This window comes from Rhinolophus sinicus, chromosome 17 (genome assembly GCF_057876585.1).
Source record: "Rhinolophus sinicus isolate RSI-liver-muscle chromosome 17, RSI-T2T, whole genome shotgun sequence".
Taxonomy (NCBI): domain Eukaryota; kingdom Metazoa; phylum Chordata; class Mammalia; order Chiroptera; family Rhinolophidae; genus Rhinolophus; species Rhinolophus sinicus.
Window position 1 is genome coordinate 210,704,129 of NC_142517.1, and position 24,217 is coordinate 210,728,345.

A 24,217-nucleotide genomic window follows, 5' to 3' on the forward strand; every position below is an offset into this window, starting at 1 on the left:
CCTCCTCTCTGTCCTGCAGCCTCTCAGACTGGCCTTCCCTAGCCACCTGCCACCCCATCAAACACGCTCTGCCCTTGTCCTTTCCATGACAGCCCCTTACCTGTCCTCATCTAACTTACCGCCCTCGGGGAATGTTTTGTGTGGCCATTGGTTTACATTTCTGTTACGTGTCTATCTCCCCATTATAGTGTAAGGGGCCAGTGTCCCTGCTGGTCTCGGCCACCAGCACTGTGGACACAGACTGGCACACACCAGAGAGCCAAGAACAGTTTTTCAATATACAGAAACAAACACAAAGATTAAAAATGATGTTTGTAAATGCAGCTCACACACTAGTGAGCTACGGAAAACTGAAATGAGGGACACGTGCTGCCACAAACAGGAAAGAATTTGAATCTTCTCCGGGAACAGAACTAGATCTTCCTCTAGTGTAACTCCTTTGTCATAGATTCAAGAAACTGGAGCCCAGAGAGGTTGTGTGGCCTGCCCAGGGTCACACAGCTGGTTAACACAAGATCCGGGACCAAAGGCCATCTTTTCTGACTACAGCTGTGGCGTTTCATCAGGGTTGACAAAACCCGTGGATATTTTTGGTTTGCAAAAGTGAGCAAGCCCAGAGACACCTGTGTAGGTTGCGTTCCAATCAGATGGATGTCTACAAATACCAGGAGAATCTTCAGAATGGGATCTGGTGTCCACTCTAATTTACCCCGCCCAGCAATATGCCTAACGCCATTGGTAATAAGATCTCTGACGGACAGTTGGGCTCTCCAGTCAATGGAACCTCGTACAACCAGGTCTGCCTGATGTTTAACTGCCACAGCACCAAGCACATCTGTATTCTTGTTTGGATTTTGCAATACACTTCCCAAATCCCACAGTTGCTACATGTATATTTGTTATGTGAATTGATGAGTTTTATGTTTTTAAAATGACTCCAACTGGGTGTTTTTGCAAAAGGCCCTCCTTTGAGTGTATGTCCTCGTGTCTCCACTCAGAACTACCCTAAACTTGACAGGCACAGGGAAAAGCTTCCCTAAATATTGTACCACGCTGAGTGCTTTGCTATGTCTCCCATTCAGAAGTGCATCTCCCAATAGCCAGCACAAAAACAAGGATTTTCGGCAGACAGTGCTCACATATCTATGAGCACACTTCTAACATGCAGACTTTTCAAGGTCAATGGCGTTATCCTGGAGTAATTTTCTCAGAATCGTAACGAACGCTTGAGGTCCATTTTTAGGATAACTGCATCATAAGTCGATGATACAAGGATGTTTGACATCTCAAAGTAACAGGTTCGTTGAATGACAACTTTCTTGACCACTCATGAGCTTTTCCACTCACTCATAGCTCTTTAGAAACCTCAACCGTCACAGACATCACATCCGAGCACTGGCTCACCTCAAAAGGACTTGGCTGTGTGTGGTACTTACAGGTTCTCCTGAGGCGAATCGTTCTGTAAGGTGCCTGCCTGACATCTACAAAAACCAACATACAAAACACCCCACTCCCACACGGAGGGTGAGAAGAGCATACGTACCTTGTGTGACAATGGTTGGCGGTTGCAAGACAATGCGCCTTTGGGCCACACCAACAATGTACGACAGTAATTGCTCCTGGAGATCCCCAAAGCTATGGAATTCCGGGACAGTAAACACCAAGTTCTCATTGGTAGCTATGTACTGAAGCTCTGCCCTGGGGGCGGCCTGGGTTCCAAGGCCGAAAGAAAACACGCTAGCCTGCTTCAGTGCTACCACCCCGTCGTGGATCTCGTCACTAGAAGGCCCGGCACTTACGAGGACCAGCACCTGGGGAATCCCTTCTTCCACTCGGCTGCCTCCTGCCCGGGTGAAGTGATTCTCCACCACGAAGTCAAGGGCAAGGCCGACATTGGCCAACTCCCCACCAATGAACCCAAGGGCTTTGACTGCATCCAGAACCTCAGCCTTGGTGGAGTAGGTATCCAAGGAGAACACGGTTCTGGGCTCATCACTATACTGGACCACCCCCACTCGGATTTGCTGAGTTCCAATTGAGAGTCTCTCAAGGAGATTTACAAGGAAGTCGCGAATGACTGTGAAATTGACACTTCCGGTGTTGTTTGATCCATCAATAAGGAAAATAATGTCAGCAGAGTCTTGTGCTTTAAAAGAAAGAAACGCAAAAAATGTGAAAGCGTTAGAACAAGTGACCACATGCATTGTTCAGTGTTCTGACATGTTTCTTTGGAAACCAATAAGAAACAGGAAATATGGACAAACGCAACACATGTTGATTAAGGAACGTGAAATTCTTTCTTAGTTCTGCATTCTGAATGGATAAGAGGCAACGTCTTAGAAATGATGGTGTAAAATAGGGACATTTAAATCAAATTTTTGTTTGTGCCATTTTTGTAGAGCTCTGAGTCACTATTCTGGGTACATACTCTAGATATTTCTAATAAATTTGGAGGGAAATGTAGTTGCATGGAATTATGCATTACCACACCTATAGAAGAAAATAAAGGACTACATTAACAAAGGTCCAAAGACAATTTCTAATTTTTAACCATCTCTCTTATTATCCTCACGGAATTGTAAGAATTTTCCTTGTCCAAATCCACAGCTACAAAGCAGAATCTCAGATTCAGGGTTTGGTGACTCATCCCCAATATGTTAAACACTTGGTTCCTTGATCAACTATTGTGTCTTCTTTTTTTCTTTAAAAACCAAAATGGCCACATACATGCAACTTTGTGAATTTGAAAGGAAGAATTCAAACTACACTTAAAATTTCGATTTTATAAATACTCTGATAAATTTTTGGTTTGATTTTCTTTTTCTCACATGATGTTAAGTTGCGTGACACTCGAATGAAGGTCTGGGATTAGGCTAGATGTTTTGTTAATGTCTTTTTGCTGTTGCCTCTGTATTCAATCACGTAATGCAGAACAATGTTAAACAGAGTGATATGAAACCAGTCATGACATAATTATCCAACTTTGTTTTTATGACATCCTAAACTGATTCCCTAGCGGGACCATGAGCCTCTAAGAAACCCTTAATCAGAATTAGCTTCCGGGTTATGCAAATGAGCATAAAAAAGGCTGACCAAGACCTCTTTTCTCCCCACAATGGTAAACATGAAACTTCCATTCCGTTACTGAGAATTGGGGTTTCACAGAAGCACTGAGCGAGGAATGGCAATCAAAAAAATCTATAAACCGGGGTAGGATATTTCAAAGGCTCAGCTAGAACATTTAAGTCAGACTGAGTTAAACTACCGAAAAAGCAAACATATTCTGGTAAATGTTATTTTAATAACTTAAGTGTGTGTTAGAACAGGAAGAGATTTAATGGGATCATATACAATATTTATATTCTGAGATTTGGGGAAGCTATATTTGGGGTATAATTATTATACGTAAGGCTATTCATTCTGAGTTTCTTCATGACAGTGAACATTTTATATTTAAAATTATTTTTTCTTTGTGCCAGCAAAATTGCTTTGATGTTCACTATGGAAACAGGATACAAATTTTGTCTCAAACAGTTGAAGAATTTTGCTACAGTGAAATTATGTTCTCACCCTACAATCCCTCTCATTGTGTAAGCTGAGCCAGAAATTGCTAGAATCAGAACTGCTCTTTCTTTCTTTACATATATCCCTGGCATCCTGGCACAGGAAAAGATATTAACTTGGAAATATAAGGTCTAGTGAGGATAATTTTCCACTAGAGTAATTAAGACCTTGTGTTTTTAATAATTGTCACAGAAAAGAATTAAATAAGGCTGGGCCTTTGCTAAGAATTCCAAAGCATTTGCCACTCTTTAGCCAAAACATTAGATTCCTGAGGGATGTGTGGGCGGGTGTGGTACCCGCAGTGTGAGCTATGTAGCAGGCCATATAAATGCTCACGTCTTCACGTGACTAAGGGCTCTGCAAATCACACCACAGAATCCCTCAACATGGCCCAGGCCTACACCAATGACCCCGAGGGACAAAGGAAGATTTGCCACACACTCTACAGAGCCAGACAACTCATAGAAAGATTAACGATGATCCCAGGGTCCATAATAGAAAATATCACCGGATGACACGTTCCCTTTTAATTACATACTTCTTGATTGCAATTTACAAGAGTCTAAATAAGACAAATGAACCCTGAGGGAAAACCCTTGAACGCTTCCCTTCTAAAAGGCTGAAGAGCTGCAGGTCATAGAAAAATGTTGGATAATTCGTCATCACTGAAAAAAACAACCTTGTCCTCTTAGGCACACAATGATGGGACACACAAGGGCATGCTGTGTTATCCAAGAGAGCCGAAGCCTCAAGAAGATGCAAGAGCCACAGGCTGCTGTGTACAGCAGGGCACACCAATCACCAATAAGAACTCTAAGTGTGATCCGGTCTATGGAAAATGAACACCGTGAACTGGTCCTTAGCTCATGGGGCACTTTTTTTTTTTTAAACATAAATTAAGAAGATCACATTTGTATTTCTTATGCAAGTACAAAATTATTGATGGGTTTCATGCATTCTTGAAATCTTCGTGTTTTGCAGAGAGAAGAAAACCCCTCCTGGAATCCTCACTGGTTATAGCACATCTTCAGTTTCCATTTTAGGTCAAAGCTTTTGTGTCTAATATCCATTTATAAAAGGGACTTTAAAAACCAGGATTTTTGGAGACTGATTGCAGCATTTATTTAGAGCAGTGGCAATCATGAACATTGCATACATAAATGTATTTACGGGGGAAGGTACCTGGTGGGCAGGTGATGGGAACGAGGTGCCCTGACTCGTTAGCAGTCTCTGTAATGCCTTCCTGACTCCCTTTCCCCAGGACGAGAAGCAGAGAGTTATTAATGTGATTTTATTTTGTCTGTGGAACATGCAATGGGACATGATACTGGAGGAATTGCGGAGTGAAGTTAATTAGAAAAGACGACATAAATGGGTTAATGGTCCGCCCTGGTGCCGCTAGTGGCTTGGACACTAGAAGACAGAGATGCTTTCCTGGTGTAAAAACAAAGGTTTTATCATCTGTATGGAAACATATTGTGTTGAGAGGCTCAATCAGAATTCGTATGGCAATCTAAGAGTCTGCTCACTGACACAATGGCAGACCCATCCACGCTTTGTCCTGAGTTGGACAGCCCGTCAATAAGAAAAGACGTCCCATTTCTCTACGGATCCCCCCCTCACTGCTTTTGACATGGAGTAGTTCCTATCAATGTATTCAGAAATAGAGTGATCAGTGAATTACTGATCCTGAGACTAGCGTAGCAAATGGAATGGGTCCTCATAGATACCCCCTTGTCATTTCCTTGTAACCTGGAGTGTTTGGGTTGGGGCTCTCGAGGGTCCCACCTGTGTTTCCTGAAATCTGGCAGGATCAACACTGGTGCCATCATACAGAGGTGAAGCATGTCATTTGAAGGAGGGGACACGTTTTAGTGTTAAATATAAATGACCCGGACTGTCACTCACCCCTTCCTATTGGAAGCAGACCCACTGGTGGGGGCATTCGCTCTCCCACCCCGTCAAAGCTGAAACCGTGCGTAACCATCGGGGAAACCATTTTATGAACAACCAAATGAAACACCTTGAGGTTGGTCAGTTCTGAAACCCTTCTCTTAACTAAGCTCTCTGCCTGCCCGAGACAGCGGCTTCCTTGCTCCTGACGTCTGGTCAGCTCACTCATCCCTTGTTTTCGGAATCTCTGTGATGAAGGCCTGATGTCTAGCACTGTTTCCCTACAATTCCTCCCTTACCCTGATCCCCACCCCCAAAGCTCTGCCTTTCTCTACACTCCTCTGCCCCTCTGGCCTCCCTAGGCCCCGCCCATGCGGCCTTTCGATTGGTTGATTTTATGCCTCAAATCTTCAGCCCTTCCTTCTTCCTGCTCCATCCAATGTCTTGAATTAACCAGAGACCGACTTTGCAACCTGTCACCTCGCCTCCACCCCGCTGTCTCTGCGACCCTCTTGGCGGGAACCACTTTAAAAAGCCCGGGACAAAAGCAGTCCATAAGTCTTGCCCCAGAGATCTTCCTGCTCCATCCACTGCATGCCTCCTTAGGCCCATTTGCCCAGTCACTCCCTTCTTTTTCATTCACAGAGTTATCCGCATCCTTGTTGCAGCTAAGTACCCTGGAGGGATTTTCCAGGCTTCCTAAATGATTTCAGTTACGCCGGCTCAGCCTGCGTCCACACCGCACACCCTGTGGTGACTTTATGTCTAGACTGATGAGGTCCCTGAGCACCAGCCTCTCGGGTCTCCTGCTTCCTCATGCCTGTGGTCCTCCGATGACTGCACCCTAAGCCCGTGAGGGCCATTGTGCGTTCACTTGAAACTCTTCCACCCCCACCATCTGCCCCCCACGCATGCTGGCAGTGTCCCCGTGTTGAGCCCGCAGCTGCCTCTGGGGCTGTCCCCTCAGTCTGGCCTCTCGTCACCTGGCTTTCCGACATCTCCCAGCCCATTCCGGCTTTCATCCGCTTCCCGGCCCAGCCAGGACCCCAGGGTCGGCTAGGTCAGGAATCTACTTGCTACCACTCTGGATTTCCTTGCCAAGATCTTGCCTGTCTATCATTCTCTTTTTGCAAACTCTAAACCTGGGAACTCCTTTTCTTCTAAGAGGGCCTGAGACCTCAGCAGAAAGTCAGGGTGGCCCACTAACCGGAAGACCCAGGATCTCTGCTGACAACCGGCCATCTCTGAGAGTCAGCGGTGGTGTCCTGGACATTTTGTGGCCCCCCCATCACAGCCTCCAAGCTCCCAAGCGCCACTGCCCCTCTCTCTCTCCGTCATCTTCTCTTACTGAGATGATTGACGCCAACTCAACTGGAACTCGCTCAGCTTCCCCCATCCACCTCAAAATCCTAAAAACACAGCCCCTTTCTCTTTCCTTCCCTCCATCTCAGAGGATGTGCCTTTCTCTTTTCCGGAGCTCGCCTCTCCCCTGAGGCCCTTTGCTTCCACCTTAACCCCCTACCCACTCTCCTAGAATTCTCTGTTATCAATTGTCAACCGGCTACATGGACTAGTTTCCAGACAAAGTCAGTCCTTCGAACCTGCCCGGCCACGATGAGTGAGCCTAGTCCTGGCATCAGTCAAAAGTGCTGCGGCACAGAATATTTGGCATTTTACTTGCCAAAGTCTTTCCTTGTCAGTCTTTTAGGCACTCAGCACTAGAGAGAGAGAGAGAGCTAATGGGTTTGACTGTTTAAATGACTTGCCAGTCAATCACTTCTGCACTTACCGCTGTGCAATAACACATCAGCGCCATGTCCGTGCACTGTCAGTTCTCGCAGAGTGGCAGTGACAAAGGCCATTCGAACAGAAGAGTGTCTGTGGGCACAGCCATGGTTGCAGCATAGAGATGAGGGAAGACCAGACCCAGAACCCACACGTAAGGGCCTCCAGCTCTGGCTCTTTCTAACTCCATGTCACTTACCCTCCAGGACTCAACTTCTCCTAAATCGATCTGGACTGGATCGTATCTAAGGTTTCTTACGAGTCTAATTCCATCAATTCTCTGAAATAAATTCCACAGAACAGAAGAGAAGAGCTCTCTACGTTACTCCACTAGACACAGAGTGGATGCTGCTTTCTCCCTCCACGCGTGCCCTTTCAGACGTGGAGCTTTCTTTAAAGGACACAGGCCTTGTGTTCCCATGACAAATGGAGGGGTTTCTGTTAGAAGCCTGTTTCGCCTCACTGAGGCTTTCTTTTCTATGGATCATAATGTCTGCCAGGTGTGGTTTTTCGAGTTAAAATTTGTTTCAAAAACCATCCTCTTGGGTGTAGGTGAATGCTCTATTTTAGAAGGAGACTACAGAGAGTATCCAAACCTTTGTTTTTAAACCTGTGAACGGTCATCTCTTCCCTAATCCACCCACCATCCTTTAGCCATAATGTTGCTTTAATGCCAGCAGTTGCCAAGCTTATCTCCAAAGAACAGCAAGGCGGGCAGCAGCGTGACAGCGTTGCCATTACCTGTGATGTCTTTAAGGGTCTCTGTCTCTCCAGCCCTTTCTAGAGCCACGGATGAGTGCACATAGGACACTAAGTTTCCTACTATGTCAGGAAGTGAGGTAACATTCTCTAGGTTGAAAACATGCATATCGAACGGTTCACTTGCTATTTCTTTTAACGCTCCTTCATCTGCATCCTCAACTCCAATTGCAAAGACGTTAACATCAGCAGACTTAAGTTCCGCTGAGGGCAGAGCAAGGCCGTCGTCCGAGTGTCCATCAGTTAACACTACAATAACCTGAGGGACTCCGTCACTGGCCCGGCTTCCAGCAGCCTTAGTGAGGTGGTTTTGCATTACGTATTCTAATCCTTTTCCAGTCTGATTGCTTTCCCCAATATAAGACATGTTGGAAATATGGGAGAGGACTTCTTGTTTAGTACGATACGTATTTAACAGGAACTCGGTATGTGGGTTGCTGTTGAACTGGACCAGAGCAAAACGGAAATCATTTTCTCCCACAGCTAAAGATTCTATAACATCATATAGAAACTCTCGAACAAGTTGGAAATGTTCCTTCCCAATGCTCCAAGAGGAATCCACTAGAAATATTATATCGGCAGCGGCACCATTTTTGACATCTTTAAAAAAAGACATTGGTTTAGATTTTTCTCCTGTTCAAGCAAAGCCTTCCTAAACTAATTCAGTTTGTGCTATGCTGTTACTAAATAATTCACACCTCACTTGCAATACAGGCAGGTAGGCTGACTTACCTGAGAAGCAGGGACCTGGACATATGGATTCAACAGCCGCTGGCACCCAGTCCTGGCCCATGCTCTGTATGCAATGAGTGAGCACACACCACCCCTGGGCGCGCCCCAGAACAGGAAGCAATGCTCTCGGGCTGTCTGTTAACTCAAGCATGATTCTTTGTGGCACTGTGAGCCCCAAAACCCACCTGCTCAGACCGGAAGGACAGCCTATCACAGGTGACCAACCATCATTGCATAAACTTATTCTTCAGTTTGGGGCCTGAAACTGGGCCTTGAAGAGAATCAATAGTGAAAACTACTACTTTTTACATTACCTAACCTCCAATGCTTTGGGGAATGTCAAGAAAAATAAATGCAATAAATAAGTCTTCCTTCAGTGAAGAAGACTTGTCTAACTGTAGAGAACGGCAAGTCTCATTTTTCTCAGACTTTTCAGCATAAAGAAAGGTCCCGTAATGAGTTCCTACACACTTTTCAGGGCCAGAAAAGCCTTCCTCACTGTTGCGCTTAGGTTATGTCTTTCAAAGATGAATCCCGTTCTCCCTCAGAAGTGGGAGCAGGACATTTAGGGTGCCGGGCGGTTGGGATGGGCCCGGCTGGCTCCTGGGCTCTACTTACCTCGGGCTGACCCCGTGCCCCAACCAATGCGCCCCTTCCATTGAGGTGGCACTCGCCTCCCCACCATCTAAGAATTAGCAGGTCTGACGGGAGGATCCCTAGCAGAGGCCCAGCTCGTCCAGCACCGGAGAGGAAGACCCCAATCAATCCTTTTGAGCTCATAATGCGGGAAGCATTTCTCAGTTTTCTAAAACTCTGCAAACCAATTCTTAACAAGGTTATCTAGGATTGATTTTTTTAAAACAGTTTCGGGAAACTGGTTTTGAAAAGATCGGATGACTCTTGATGGGAAATGTTTCTGTGTCCAGAATTATAGAGAGAGGGTGCTCTTTGCACTTGATTTCAAGAAAAAATCATGTTTACTCTCAATAGTTGTCTTCCCCGGTTTGATGGGCTCAGAGACCAGCCAGGGCCAGAAATGTGGAAAAGCTGTCCAGATGGTAAAGTCTTTGTGACACAAACTTTCTGTTCACACCCAATGTAAAAACAAACGACTTGCAAACCAACTCCAGAATATCAAACCCAAGTTCTCGTAAAACTAAGCCATCCCCACTGGATAAAGAGTATCTGAGAACGTCTGTAAATTAGACGAACATTCCATAATGAACAGCTTAGCTACCCCCTAAAAGCTTCTCTAAGCTCTACATCAGCTCATGACCTCATGACCTCAAATCAGAAAACACTATTCATTTTAATAACATTCAGAGACATTTCTGGATCTTACCTGCTTGTTGCTGGGCACGAGTTAACGAAAAGCCTGAGAGAAAGAGGCCAAAGATGGCCACTAAGGGCAAATGTCGGTGTTTCCTCATTTTGAATTTGTCTGAGCACCAAATGTGAACCTAAAGGAGAAAACAGAACAGTGGACAATGACCAGTGTTTGACTCTCAGATTGCTAACGAGTGCATTAAGGATTTATCCCGTTTATGAAAAATAGCTTTGACTGAACACATAAATGAGAATCTTTGAATCTCACGATTGTATTATTTTGACCATAGCCAAAAACTGTGCAATGAAACCTTTTTCCTCTCAAATTGGGGCAGGCAGCAATGGCGTATCACTAAGCAAACGGCAAAATAGAAATGAGCAGGAGTAAAGGCAGGTTCGGGCACAAAAGCGGCAGGTGTGTGACACCCAGCTTAACTTCGTGAATCACGTGTAAAGGGATCCCACAGGAAAGCCTCAGTTCATGGAGAACGGACTTTGCCCAAATCACAGCACGTGCAAACACAACCACAGCAGCTGGGACCATTTTGAATCGTCCTCTTACTCCCCATTCGCATTTAGCACTTTTCCTCCAACAAAAACCACCTTGTGTCCACCTCCAGTCTCAGAATGGAACAAGCTCAGAGCTATCGAATTAGCAACACTGTGAAACCAGACCTGAGGACTGACTGCTGCGTTGCATGGTCCCCATACCCACCCACCAGCTGGCGGCTGCAAACATGACTTCTGGCCAGCTGAGCTCATGGTCAGATGGCCTCAGTAGCCAGTGTCACCGAACCTTTTCCCCGCAAGCAAACAACACCCACTTCCCACGCCAAACCAGAAAGCATCCCTCCCACACCAAACCTTGAGGTCCCCCCTTCACCTTCCAAGCCCCAATCCAATGACATCAGCTTGAAAGCCTGGGCTTTTCCTTACAACCCTCCAGAGAGCTGGCCAGGTCTTCTCTGTCCAGGCTTATGTCCCCTTGCCAGGACAGCACCTCTTTTCTCTTCCCCTTGGTCCAAGGCTCTGATTGCCCCCAACTTTTTCTTGGGTCATGGCTATGTAACCCTTGCAATCCCATAAGACCCCATGCGTGGTTTAATGCTGTCTTGAAATTCCTAATAACTTTTGGACAAGGGCCCCTCATGTTCACTTTGCACTGGGCCCACAAATGATGGAGCTGATCCTGGGTGCAGCTGTGCATGTATATCAAGACTGTCCTTACTCTTACTCAGACCAGGAGAGGTTTTCTGGTCAGGGGCTCGGGTAACAACATTGGAGAGAAAGGGCGCTGGAAACATGAATAGGATATGACGTTATCAAACCACTGTTTTTGACGTCATGTTATCAAAAGTTACTAAGCACCTACTATGTGCCAAGCACTGCTTTTCACCATTTATCTCATTTATTTTCACTCTTCTTTCTAGGTAGATGTTCATCCTCATGCCTGTAAAGAAGGAATTAGGGCTCAGAGAGTAACTGGCCCAAGTCACACAACTATTAAGGGACACCTTGATATTCAAATGGCACCCACCACTCTCAAGGTCAATAAGAAGAAAAGCATTTATTATACTCTACAACAACTTGTCAATCAAGTTCAACAGCTTGAATTTGGAGCTTTTTAGAAATCAAATGAGGAGACAGTGACAGTGCCCGGGTGACTATCAAGGTACTTGGAGTCGGATAAACCTGGATCTTAGTTCCACCACATCCCACCTTGGGCAGGTCATTGGACTGCCCTAAGCCCCAGTTTCCTCTTCTACAACGTGGGAGAAATACTAATAACACCTCTCTTGCCAGCTTCCTTGGGACTGTGTAACAGCTGCTCGTTAAATGCCTGACACAGACTGGATAGTAGGTGAATTCTAACTACCACTCTCTTCCAAGGTAAGTTTTGCCAGCATTTCACAAAGTGTATTCCATGGAACGTTCATTCTATGAAATGTTCTAGAAAAAAAAGGAGGGGTTCCATGAGCAACAGAGTTTGGGAAGCACTAAATAGCCAGCCACCTTCTGGAATAGTTACAATATACACTAACAACAAAAGAGTATCTTTTGTTGTTAACAGCTCTGAGAAGGAAAGAAACCTGTTCCACCTTATTTAACCCAGAACTTCCTTAACATGTTTCATAAAATCTTTCTTCAATAATAGCGGTCCACATCCAACGAAACAAGGGGCACACATTAGGAGCAGGGGGTACTCATCCCCAGGTCTGGTCTCGCTAAGTCCTTGCTGCTCTAAAGCACTAAGCTAGAGGCATCCCCACCTGCCCAGATCTCCTGACCCAGGTCAGGGGTTTGCAGATGTCTGCTCCCTGGGACTCCATTAACTGCAAGAGAGGATCCATGTCCCTTGATGGAAGAGCTCGCCGCCTCCTAGTGACCAAGTGAGAGGATGGAATGTGTAGATGACCAAAGGATCTCCAAAGAAGCTCTGCGGAGGGGCAGGACCAATCTCATCCTCAGCATGAACTGCCAGGGTGCTAGTTCATATTATTGGTTATTTTTTCTTGTACTTAGTTTCAGAAAGTACTGTTTGATATTGGAAATTATATGGTACAGACTACAGTTAAGTGGCAAATCCCACTTGATTTAAGAAACTTAAATATTTAATCTAGAGAGATTGGGTTACCATCAAAATTTATATTTCATTGTTAGGGTTTGAAGGTTAAAAAGAAGGTCTTGTGAATTACAACACAAAAAGGCATTCGGCTTCAGTGTGAATGAAAATCAAAAACACCTCTCTTGATTTTCAAGTATATGTCAGATCTTCAAATGTAGTTTTTTTCATTTTATAATCCTAAAAGTCCAAATGCTTCTAAATTGCTTTTATATCCCCTGCGTTAGGAATGGCTTGACTCTTCCCTGAGAGAGGCAAGGGGAGACAAGAGCAAATCAGGAATGCAAAATGGCTTGTGAAATATCATTACTGCTGAGAAGCTGAGACACTTGCAAGACTCCATGAAACCCAGAAGAAGTGAGGACAGAAATGTACCAACAAATTGGATAACCTAGAAAAAGTGGATAAATTTCTAGAAACATATAACCTATCAAGACTGAATCATACAGAAATAAAAAATCTGAATAAACCCAGAACTAGTTAGGAGATTATTTCAATAATTTCAATAATCAAAAATCTCCTAACAAAGAAAAGTCTAGGACCAGATGGCTCCACTGGAGAATTTTGCAAACATTTAAAAAAGAATTAGCACCAACCCTTCTCAAACTTTTCCAAAGAACTGAAGAGGAGAGAACACTTCAAAAATCAAACTATAAGGCCAGCATTACCCCAATACCAAAATCAAAACAAGATACTACAAGAAATGTAAGCTAAAGACCAATATCCCTGATGAATATTGATGCAAAAATTCTCCACAAAACACTAGCAAATCAAATTCAACAACACATAGAAAGGATTATACATGACCAAGCAGCAGTCATTCCTGGAAAGCAATGATGGTTCAACATACAAAATTCAATCAATGTAATATATCACAATAATAGAACGAAGGAAAAAAAAAAAGATCTTCTCAACTGATGCAGAAATAGCACATTGCAAAATCCAACACCCTTTCATGATAAAAACACTTAACAAACTAGCAATAGAAGGAAATTACCTTAACATAATAAAAGCCTTATATGGAAAGCCCACAGCTAACATCATACTCAATGGTGAAAAAAATGAAAGCTTTCCTTCTAAGATCAGGAATAAAGCAAGTATAACCTCTCTCACCACATCTATTCAACACAGTATTGAATTATGCAAGAAATGTAAATGGCATCCAAATGAGGAAGGGAGAAGTTAAAATTGTCTCTGTTTGAAGATGACATGATCTTATATGTAGAAAACTCTAAAGATGAAAGAGAGAGAGAGAGAGAGAGAGAGAGAGAGAGAGAGAGAGAGAGAGAATAACTGTTAGAACTAATAAACAAATTTAGCAAAGTTTCAGGGTATAAAATCAACATACAAAAATCAGTTGCAATTCTATACTAACTGAACAATCTGAAAAGAAAATCAAGAAAACAGTCTCATTTATAATAGCATTAAAAAAACAACAAAATACTTAGGAATAAACTTAACCAAGGAGGTGACTTGTACACTGAAAACTACTAAACTGAAAGAAACTAAAAGACACAAATAAATGGAAAGAAATCCTGTGTACATGAATTGGGAGACTTAATATTGGTTAAATGTCCACACTACCCAAAGTAATCTACAGATTCAATGCAATCCCTATCAAAATCCCAATGGCATGTTTTTGTAGAAATTTTTGAAGACAAAATTTTGAAAAAGAAGAGCACGGGCAACAAAAGCAAGAATAGACAAATGGGACTGCATCGAACTTAAAAACTTCTGTGCAGCGGAAGGAAACAATACAGTGAAACCCACTGCTTGGCTGGCTGGTGTGCTTTCTCCGTTGAGGATGACCTGCCATGCCACAGCCCAGCACTGCCCCATTCATTCTCTAGAAATCCCTCAAGCCCACGCTCTACATTGAGAATCTTCCAGACCTTTCCATCCACCCATACCTTCCTTCCCCACACCCTGTTAGACCTATTCCTACATTTTTCTTTATAAAAAATAAAAGCAATTGCAGTGTCTGTGATTTGTGTGTGTGTTCTCAACTAATTGCGGGTATACACTTTAGAACAAGGTAAAACTAAATCGTACACATGCTAGTCTTAGTTATTTCTATTAAAAGTAAACATTGGAATTTTTATTAGTGATAATCATTCTACTAGAAGCCATTTTATGGGGAAATTACCTGTCCACATTATTTAAATTTTATTGGGTCCTTTCCAGAAATATAACCTATCCTTTCCAAAACAACCTGCAACGTTATAATTGGGCAAGAACATTTTTAATATGGAATCCACGGTTTTAAAGGATCTGACAACTTTTCACAAATGTGTGCAAATTGTGTACGTGGGGTTTCCTGGGGATAGGATCCATGTCCGAATGTGACTCGAAAGCATCTGTTCTAACTCCCCACTGAAGTTTAACTACCACTGCTTCAATGAAAAGATTTAATGGAAGTCTTGGGGGGGGGGGCAGTTCAATTGTTTTAAATATGCAGGACGTTAGGCAGTACTCCACAATAATGCTCTCATCTTTCACAGCGCTTAATAAAGTCTAAATTGTATTAGGCTGAAATCTGTCAAGTCTCTCTGAGACATTACTTACTTCAACTATTTTTTTAGGAAAATGAATTTTAAATTAGTTGAAAATCATATGTAAATATTTTTATTTCCAAGATATTAATCTTTAAAAGAGTAACCCCCTAAATGAAGTGCTTCCCATTGGGACACAAAGTAATGAAATAAATATACAGTGCACAGGAACTGTCTTTTCCAAAATCTATACAGATACTGAGGAGAGGGGAAGGAGGGAAGGAGGAGAAGCCCTTCCAACTCTGAAAACGAAGAACGGGAGCGATATTTGTAAGCTAATGAGGTATGCAGACTCCACTGATGACTAAGGAACTCACATGATTTGGTTGAGCTGAATTCCCAGGTGGGAAAACCGCCTTCGGCTCCACACACTTTTCCTGCTGTCATACTTAGGAGCCAGCCATGTGGCTTGAGCGTTCCTAGTCCAGATGTTAAATATTTGTTAATGCTTTTGTTTGCAGTTAAATGTATTCTATTGCTTATCATGTCATGGAGTCCCAATTTTTAAAACTGAAGTTCCTGGCAATAAACTTAGAGAATCGTTTCATTCAGCTTATTAAGTGATGTCAAACCTCATCTGTCCAAGTGACCACCTGGCTTGCCCATTTTAATAAGGCAGCCAGCCCGCTCATGACCCTCCCCCGCCCCCAGGAAATAGAGACAAGAGAGCAAAAGGAATACTTACTGGGTGCCCATCTCATAGGTGGGATTTTGTGCCTTCCTCCCAATAACTCAATGGCTATTTTCCCCCCATTTTATAGCTGGGAACCTAAACCAGGTGAGGCAAAGTGATTTGCCCGAGGGCACACAGGTAAAACAAAGTAGAACCAGCATCCTCATGAAAAGTCTGCATTTCCAAAGCCCACGGGAAGAACCCCAAGAAACCCTAAGAGGCTGTGCCAGATTTGGCCCAGATCAAGGAAATTCCCCATGTCTTTGGGGGAAAAAATAGACTTCTTTGGTGGTGACAAACCACAGATTCTATGTCAACAGAATCCATTTGTCTGTGCTGTTCCTTCAAGTATGAAAAAAAATTGGCTGCTTGAGACCCTTGGGTTGGGTGGGGCGACATGCTGCTTTTGTGTCATAGATTCAATGTCCCAAAGGCAACAGATTCAATAATAGAACTTCAATACATTTTTACTCTTTCTATTTAGCATTGGTAATTCCTTCTTTCTACTCTGCCTCTTTCTAAAAAGGATTGGAGATGCCTTTTTCCTTTTAGTAGCGGTTCATATTATAAAGGTTGCTTTACACGGCCCTTCGATTTGAACTTGTATTTAGTCATAGTCCAAAGACTTTCCCAAGCTATTTTGCAATTCTGTGACTTTACTTTTCATTAAGTCTACTCAAAAGCTTTTTCATTTTCCACGTCTGGAAATCTTTTTAAAGAAGGAGACACACACATGCACACAAGGAAAGAATTTTAAAACAAAGGCTTAAATACATCCAGAGCTCCTATTTTGAAGTCATTTCTTTGGTCTTCTCCAAGCACTGCCTCTGAAAGTCAGGCTGGCTCTCCTATGAAGTCCTAGGACTTCTGTTAACTCCTAACGGTCCCATTTAAAATGGGAGCCGCAGGAATAAAAGACCGTGGTGAGAGAACCCTGCCATCCGCTGTGAAATGAGAAGTCACTTTTCAGTAAACCCTAGGGGCCCTGAGCTTGCAAGCTGCCTCGTTCTCTCTTTTCCTTGCTCTTCTTCCCTTTCTTGCCTGAATCTTGGGAAAGGAGTTCCCCATTCTTATCCCCAGAGAGGAAGTTAAGAGGAGATTTATTGGGTCCTTCGAACAGGGAAGGAGGAGCATGGGCTTTGATGTATTATTTCCGCTTGAAAGAGCTTGAGGGGAATCCTCAAAAGCAAAAATGATTTGGAACAAGCCTAAGAAAACCCCTTCAAAGAAATACATCAGAAGATTTTTTTTTTACTGTTTATTTCACAACTTGAATCTCTCATTTCCATTCTATGAAACCTCACTAGATAAGAAATATCAGCTACACATACATATCTGTAAGCAGTAGTCTATTTGACCCACGCTCTGAGCGCTGTTTCTGGGGAAGCAAAATTTTAACTCTTCTGACCCTGTGTTTGCTGCCTCAGCTTCACTGCCACTTACTGGTGTCCTTGTAAGCGGCTGACTGAGTGGCTGACTCGAGATCCGCAGTTCTTCCTGGTAAAATCAAGTGACACAATACCTGTACGGCAGCTCACGTGTTACAAGAGAGCAATACAAAAAGGGGGGTGGACGTCCCTGGCGAGTAGCCTCCTCCCACGTGAGGTCCCAAGCAAGGACGTGCAGAGCACGTCGGGGTTAGTTTCTTTCCCCCCATGAAGGCAACTTGAAGAACCTCCAGGTTAACTGCCCACATATTTGGAAATTTATTTAAAGACATATTCCTAGAGTCCAAGATAATGACCATGAGGCAGAAAGTTCCATCTCTGCTGTAGTTGGAAAAGCCAGCTACCACCATGCAAATGTACAACACATTTTCCCCTCTTAAATCTAAGGCAGCCAGACAAGGCTCTTCCTCCATTTCTACTGCTAATTATAAACATGGGGCAGAGACGCATTCGGATTTAACATTAAGGAAGAGGGTGCCTTAGAAATGCTTCAAAAGAAATGGCACGAACACCCACTCCATCCCAGCCCCAGGACACGTGGGGCTGTTGGCTGCAGATCAGCGCTCGGCGTTCACCCTCCTCCCTTCCTTTCCTTGGCCTCGGACTTCCAGGCTCCTGGCCTCTCCAAAACCATGATGTTCCTTTGTAGAATTATTCAAGGTGACTAAAATGTCCTCATATTACGAGGAACAATTAAACATTTGGGTTTGTTTTCCAGTCTGATTCATGATCAAGTAAAAGAGAAAATTATGCAAAGTGAAGACTTTTAAAAATTAAGTCAAAACATCTGATAAAATATCAACTCTGGATGTAGCGTAACAGCCTGGAAAATTCTACTTCCTCACTGTCTCTATCAGTAATAGCCGGTTAATTCCTCCCAGCCTCGCTCAGGGGTAAAATGAGGCGAATTGTCTGGTGCTCCGACAGGCAGTGCTCCGACAGGCAGTGCTCTGACAGGCAGTGCTCCTGCGACCACTTTCTTCCATCTGTTACCCTAGGCTCTGACCGGTGATGGGGTTCCCGCTGCCCCCTTGGGCAAATCACAGAGAGCCCCCCAATGCATGTCGGGGCAATCCGTGGGCTCAGCTGAGCTGGCTCTAGCTCTGGGTGCCAGCACTGGGCCACTGAATCAACTGATGAAGATTCCAGAAGAGAAAAGCCGGTTTCCTGGAATGGCTTCCCTTGAGACCTGAGTCATCTCCAGCTGCTGTTCAATTTTTAATTTTGAAATTAAATCAACCCATGAGCTCTTCCTTCTAGTAGCCAATTCTCCATGCTCAGGACCCATGAAAATTGCATGTATAGCACGAAACGGGGGGATGGGGGAACAGAAGTATTTCCCATTGTGCTTTCCCTGGGCTCTGCTATCTGGATAATGTTTCTGTGTGTTTCCTGAGCCTTAGCGTTCCAGAGAGCAGCAGGATTACACGGTGCTAAATCCAGCCAGACCCCTACAAAAGACTAATAACTTGCCTTTGGGAGAGGGTTTGGCAGAACTTTCCATATTTGTCTTAATTTTCTTCTATCCAGATTTTTTTTTTTTTGAACAACAATTACCTCTCTGCTAAATAAACTTAAAATACGCTACTCCTTAAAAGACTGGTCAATGGAAGGAAGTGCCTTTCTTCACATGATGCTCTACAATACACTCTTAGAGACATGTGCTTCCGGGATTCCTGGTCCTAGGGGTTTGCCCGTGGGAATATGCTAACATGTGCAGGAGCCCCCAGGAAAGGATGATTTGGCTTCACTGCCTGCTCTGTGACCTCAGGCCAGAAATTCACCTTTCTGTGCTACAATTCTTCATTCGAAATGTCAAAGGTGTGGAGAAAGCATCTACCAAGGTAGGAATTTTTTGACAATTCAAATAGTCAAATGGAAATCATATTTGCCAGCCAGAGAGAAGGGCTTACGTCTTAGTCATTTTTGTCCCCTCCCTCAACCCCAAAGCTGTCCGCCATGGCGCACAGTGGGATATATTAACCACAGAGACCAAGTAGGAGGTGAAGTTTGTTCGCTCGGAGTTGGAATTCTGTAACTCAGCATCCTAACAGCGGACATCTCAGAGTAACAATCACAGGTCAGAGAGTCGGTGATATATTTGTAATTAACAAATATTTTAAATGGGACATTTATAATTATAGTTTGTGTGAATTTTTAAAAATACATTCAAACAAGTGGCCTATTAGAAGAAAATAGCGAAGGCAGGTAATTAAAAAGTGTGAGTTCCTGGATCAACTCATCTTAACTTCCCTTCCATTTCTAAATTTCAAGACTTCTACGTGATACAGCACAGCATGAATATGCAAACTGGCTTTGTTAATTTAAACTTTTCATAGGAGCTATTGGTACAACATTTCTTTTAAAAGTTGATTGCTTAATGCCCTTGTAACGAAATGATTTTAGAGTACAGAATGCTTCATTTCAAGGAATAATTTCACCTCAATAGACTCCTACCTGAGCATAGAAAAAAATAAAATTCTAAATTTACATCTATTTCAGATATTACAGTCATGATTTTTTTAAATATGTATTGAAACCATCTCTAGATAGGTCCTGAAGTTACCCACGAGCTCTGTTGCAGTGCCTCCCAACCCACTCCCTGCAGCCCGGAAGCCCCACCCTGAGAGATTCTAGCACCACTTGGAGAATTTTCCAGAGCTCGGAGTGATACACCACCCTCTAGAGGACAGAAAGCCAGACTACATTTTCAGGAACAGTGTTCTAATTCAAAATTTCATCTCCTTCCCAAAGTAGACCTATGAGACCAGTAGGTATTAAAAGAGAGAACCAATATAATGAATTTCTGAAGAGAACCCCTCGTTGTAAATCAGGACACTGAGTGTGAGACAGCCATTACCCATGGTTTAGAGGGAACAAGCTGCGTCTTTTCAGTAAAGGGAAGGATTATCTCCCAGAATTTTTACACTGGAAAGAGAGAAACCATATCTAGATATGGGGGGATGGAGATAGCGGTCCTTGACTAGTTCAAAGCTGTCTGAATCAGCAGGGACTTTTTAAGCTTCCCTGCTTTAAAATTTGAAGCATTTGGGGCTTTCGTTTCCTTAGCCAGAGCTACTAATAAAAATTTTTTAAATGTCCGGTTGCTCTCACATCATCCAATATTTCTGAGGCAGTGGTGTGTTTTCACTGCCTGCTTTCCACAGCTAAGACACAGTGAAAAGTTTGCTCCTGTAGGTCACTGAGAAAGCTGCCTGGTACACAATGTCCCATTCAGAACGGGACGTGTCATTCAAGGTCCGATTCTTCTCCAAGATAACAAATCCTCAGGTTCTTCCAAAAAGAACAAATTTTCAAATAAAGCTTTTGGCTAAAGTTATTTACATTATGCCTGTAAGACAGTCACATGCTACAAAATTCAGGACTTGCCGGTGAATTTTAAATGGAATTTCACATACAAGTGGGTGGTGACACAGACTCCTGGTAAGGACCACACGTTATTTGGTTGTCTAAACACTGAGCAAAGAGACATAAGAAGCCTCAATGGCAAAAACTCTCTACAAACTTTCAAAGGGAAAGGAGGGCTGATTTCAAGCTGGCTTTAAGCAGTGTTGTCTGCGGCCTCCTAACTCAAAACTAAGGTCAGATGGGGCTCCTCATTTGAGCCACAAATAGTTCCCAGACCATTGATTGAGTAGAGGGGTTTCTTCCTGCTTTATCATCAGTGATGTATTAGGTTCTAAGCTACGAAATTACAAAAGGCACCATGATGACAGAACGAGGTACAGTGAATCCTAAACCCGTTAGAAATCAAAGGAAGTACAGAAAAAAAGACAGTTCCTATTCAGAAAGATGCTTATCGTCTATCAAATATGTCCTTAAGACCCAAGTTTGAACACTCACCACAAACCCCATCACCTGAGGACCACAAGCAGGGTGAGGTGGGGCACACACCCTCACAAGTGCTGGAAGAGCCGGGGCCAAGGGCTAACATTCTAGAGGCTTCCCCAGCCACCTCCCAGGACGCTGGGGTGGCCACACCCTCCAATTCCCCAGTTGGAAAAAGGCAGGACAGCCACACTTCACCACCTGCCATGATATCCTTTCCCAAGTCCTCCGCTCCACCCAGTGTCCTCTGAATGGTTTTCTCACTGCCATGAGCAGGAAAAAGTAAACCCATGGGAATGAAAAACCCTTGACTCAGCAAACAAAAGAGCAAGACGACATCACCATTCTTATATTTTGAATTCCTACAAAAGCCCCTTACTTCCCCAGCCCCACACCTTCACTCTCAGCAACGAGCCCACACAAGAATGAAGCAAAATGCCAGTCCCATCTTTCTGGGCCCCCAACCCTAGGGGTGGCCTGAACAAAGGAAACCTGCTCAGGTGACCTGCTCATAGAGCCGATGTCCGTGCCTGCGGGTCAGCTGACCTGTCCAGCACTTCTTTCTCCATTCATTGGTAGAGACTTAGGGAGCATAAACCATTTCTCCAATTACTTTTAGTAGAATGTCACAGGAGGATGTTATCTTCTGGGGGGACAAATCAAATAGCACATTCCAAACCCAGAAGTAACTTAGTTTGAGATCCCCCGTCGCTAGGCCACCTGCTTTCCTGAAATGGTAAATATTTCACTGCCATCTCAGCCACCTGCTGATCCAGTGGCCTCAGCAAGTAATTTAGCACCTCAGAACCCCAACTCTGCACCTTTAAAAGCAGGGAACCACATCTCAGTGGTTTCTGAACAAGAACCTCATCCATCATTGTTGGCCCAACACAAAACTCAGAGGTTCTGATCTTGTCCAACAGCCAGCCAGCTCTCCATTTACTTAGAAACAAAGAATACTTGATTTTAAAGCCATTTCCGCTCAGGTGTTTGAAGGATTAAGAAAGGGTTCCCTGGGACGCAGGGGGGATCCCAGGCTAAGAATAATCTATCCACATGAGCTCTGTGCACGCTGGCAATTCACAGGCAGACGTAGCTGTATGCGGGCCAGGAAGCTGGCTGGCATGGTCAACACCCTGCATCCCCTCGGGGTGCAGGACACTCCCCTACACTCAGAGCAGTTTGTTCTTGGGGTCCAGACCAGGCTCTAAATTTGTACCTTGAGCTGATTTATTTTACACTACACGATACTCCCCTGGGTCCTCCCCAGTACCCCACCCCTACTACTTCAACCCCAGTTGATTTCCTAACACAGTAAGCCCTTGAAACAGGTCCCCAAAGCAGGCTGGCAACTATTAGGAAGCACTTTCCATCCTGGGCCAGAGGCCTGAGCCCCACCCTCCCTGCCAGGGAACAGGCCTTGGGCCTCCGAGCTTGGCATCCACGCCACATCTGGGCAACACAGGCCGGCCTGTGGCCCCAGGAGCCCTGTCTTATCCACTGGGCTGCAGCCCAAACCCCAATCGCCTCCTCCTCCTCTGACCCCTGCAGCTGCTTTAAGCAACCTCAGAGGACAAAGGCTTCAACAGTGACTTCAGGTTCCTGAAAAGATGAAGCCCGCTGGTAATGGCTGGGGACCTCGACTTGGCCCAGAGCCGGGCACCAAAGTCCCCCGGTCCCCGGAAGGCACAGATGTGCTCCGCCAGCCCGGGCCCAGGCCAGGTCCTCCGGCAGGGGCAGAAAACCCGCCTGACACACCTGGAAGATCCCAGGTGGAGTGTCCCCAAGGTGCTGCCCAACAGGTAGCTCCCTTGAATCCCCCCAAAGACACTTCTGCTAACAAAGCAGATGCCAGCTGGGCTTTAGAAGGAGGAGACAGCGTCCAAGAAACAATGAGTCTAAGTAGCGAAGTCTGCACTGGAGCGCACGGGCGAGCATGGGAAGCCCCGGAGCCCCACAGCTGCAGCCGGGTCCACAGGGCCTCCACCCGGCTACGCAAACCCCGTCGCCACACCTGGGAGAGAAAAACCAGCGGAACCTCCCAGAGGCCAGCAACCGGTACAGAAAACTGACTGTCACCGCGGGAACCCGAGAGCCATCTAGAAGCGGTCACCGGGTGAAAGCCCTCACAGACTTGGGAAAAGAGAGGGGAACTGGCACTCACCCTGAGCAAACCTGAAGAGGTGTGTGTCCCTGGGCGTCGATATTCAGTTATGCTCGACCTGACGCATGTTTTTCCCACTCACAGCGTCTCCTCTTTCCGCAGCGGAGGGGACCAGAGCGGAGGAGGCAACTAACCCTCCTTGGGGTCCCTGCAGGAGTCTGGAGCGCAGGAGGATGGAGCAGCCCAGGGTGGAATAGTGAGCTCCAAACTGGACGGCGTCCAGAGTACAGTCAGGGCTTCCTCCGGCTCCTCCTCCGCGCCCCTCCCCCTAGCCCCTCCTCTCCCCCTCCCCACCACTGGCCTGCCCCAAACTGTAAATGAAAACCAGACTCTCTGTGCTCTGTTGCTCCAGCCCCAGCCGCGGGCTGATGTCACCCTCTGAATGCTGTCTTCACCCTACAGACGTTTCGCTGGTCTCCTGCAAACCCCACCTCTTGACACATACACACACACAAAAAATTCACTTCTACTCGTCACCTTTTTGGGCTGGGCCCCGGTGGCAAAGAGAATGAATTTTGGAATTTTTTCGTGGGTATCCATGGTTTTCCTGCAATGTTTTCCAACACCATCAGAAAGGGAAACAGGAAATGCAGTCGCCCCCTCCACCCTCACCACGCCCTCCCGTTTCTTCTTGAAGTTTCTGAATTGGGACTTCTCCTAATAACCTCCCCTTTCAAATATTAAAAAACAGCCATTAAAGTCGCCTGGGCTCTCTGCTAACCAAAGCTCTATTTGCCAGTGAAAAGGGAAGAACAGGAGACCGACCACGTGGTCTTTCCTGCAGTTCTATATGTAATGACGCTGATTGTGAGGCGAAGGACGCCACGCCAGGACACCTATGAGGGGAAA

The 24,217-nt window shown here is 44.8% G+C and overlaps 1 protein-coding gene across 5 annotated transcripts in view; it reads right to left on the reverse strand.

Annotated features, from left to right (window-relative positions):
- COL6A3 (collagen type VI alpha 3 chain) overlaps nucleotides 1-23,586 on the reverse strand; it is an 80,276-nt gene extending 56,690 nt beyond the window's left edge. For 2 of the 5 annotated variants that reach the window (XM_074315601.2, XM_019740939.3), the window contains exons 1-4: nucleotides 23,369-23,586; nucleotides 10,076-10,193; nucleotides 7,984-8,601; nucleotides 1,544-2,146 (exon numbers count right to left, since the gene is read on the reverse strand). In XM_074315601.2, the coding sequence (XP_074171702.2) occupies nucleotides 1,544-2,146; nucleotides 7,984-8,601; nucleotides 10,076-10,163 (1,309 nt within the window). In that variant the 5' untranslated portion in view covers nucleotides 10,164-10,193; nucleotides 23,369-23,586. The remainder of the gene's footprint in view (nucleotides 1-1,543; nucleotides 2,147-7,983; nucleotides 8,602-10,075; nucleotides 10,194-23,368) is intronic. The other 3 variants (XM_074315610.2, XM_074315608.2, XM_074315604.2) reach the window with 2 other exon arrangements.
- Between the last annotated feature and the right edge of the window lie 631 nt (nucleotides 23,587-24,217).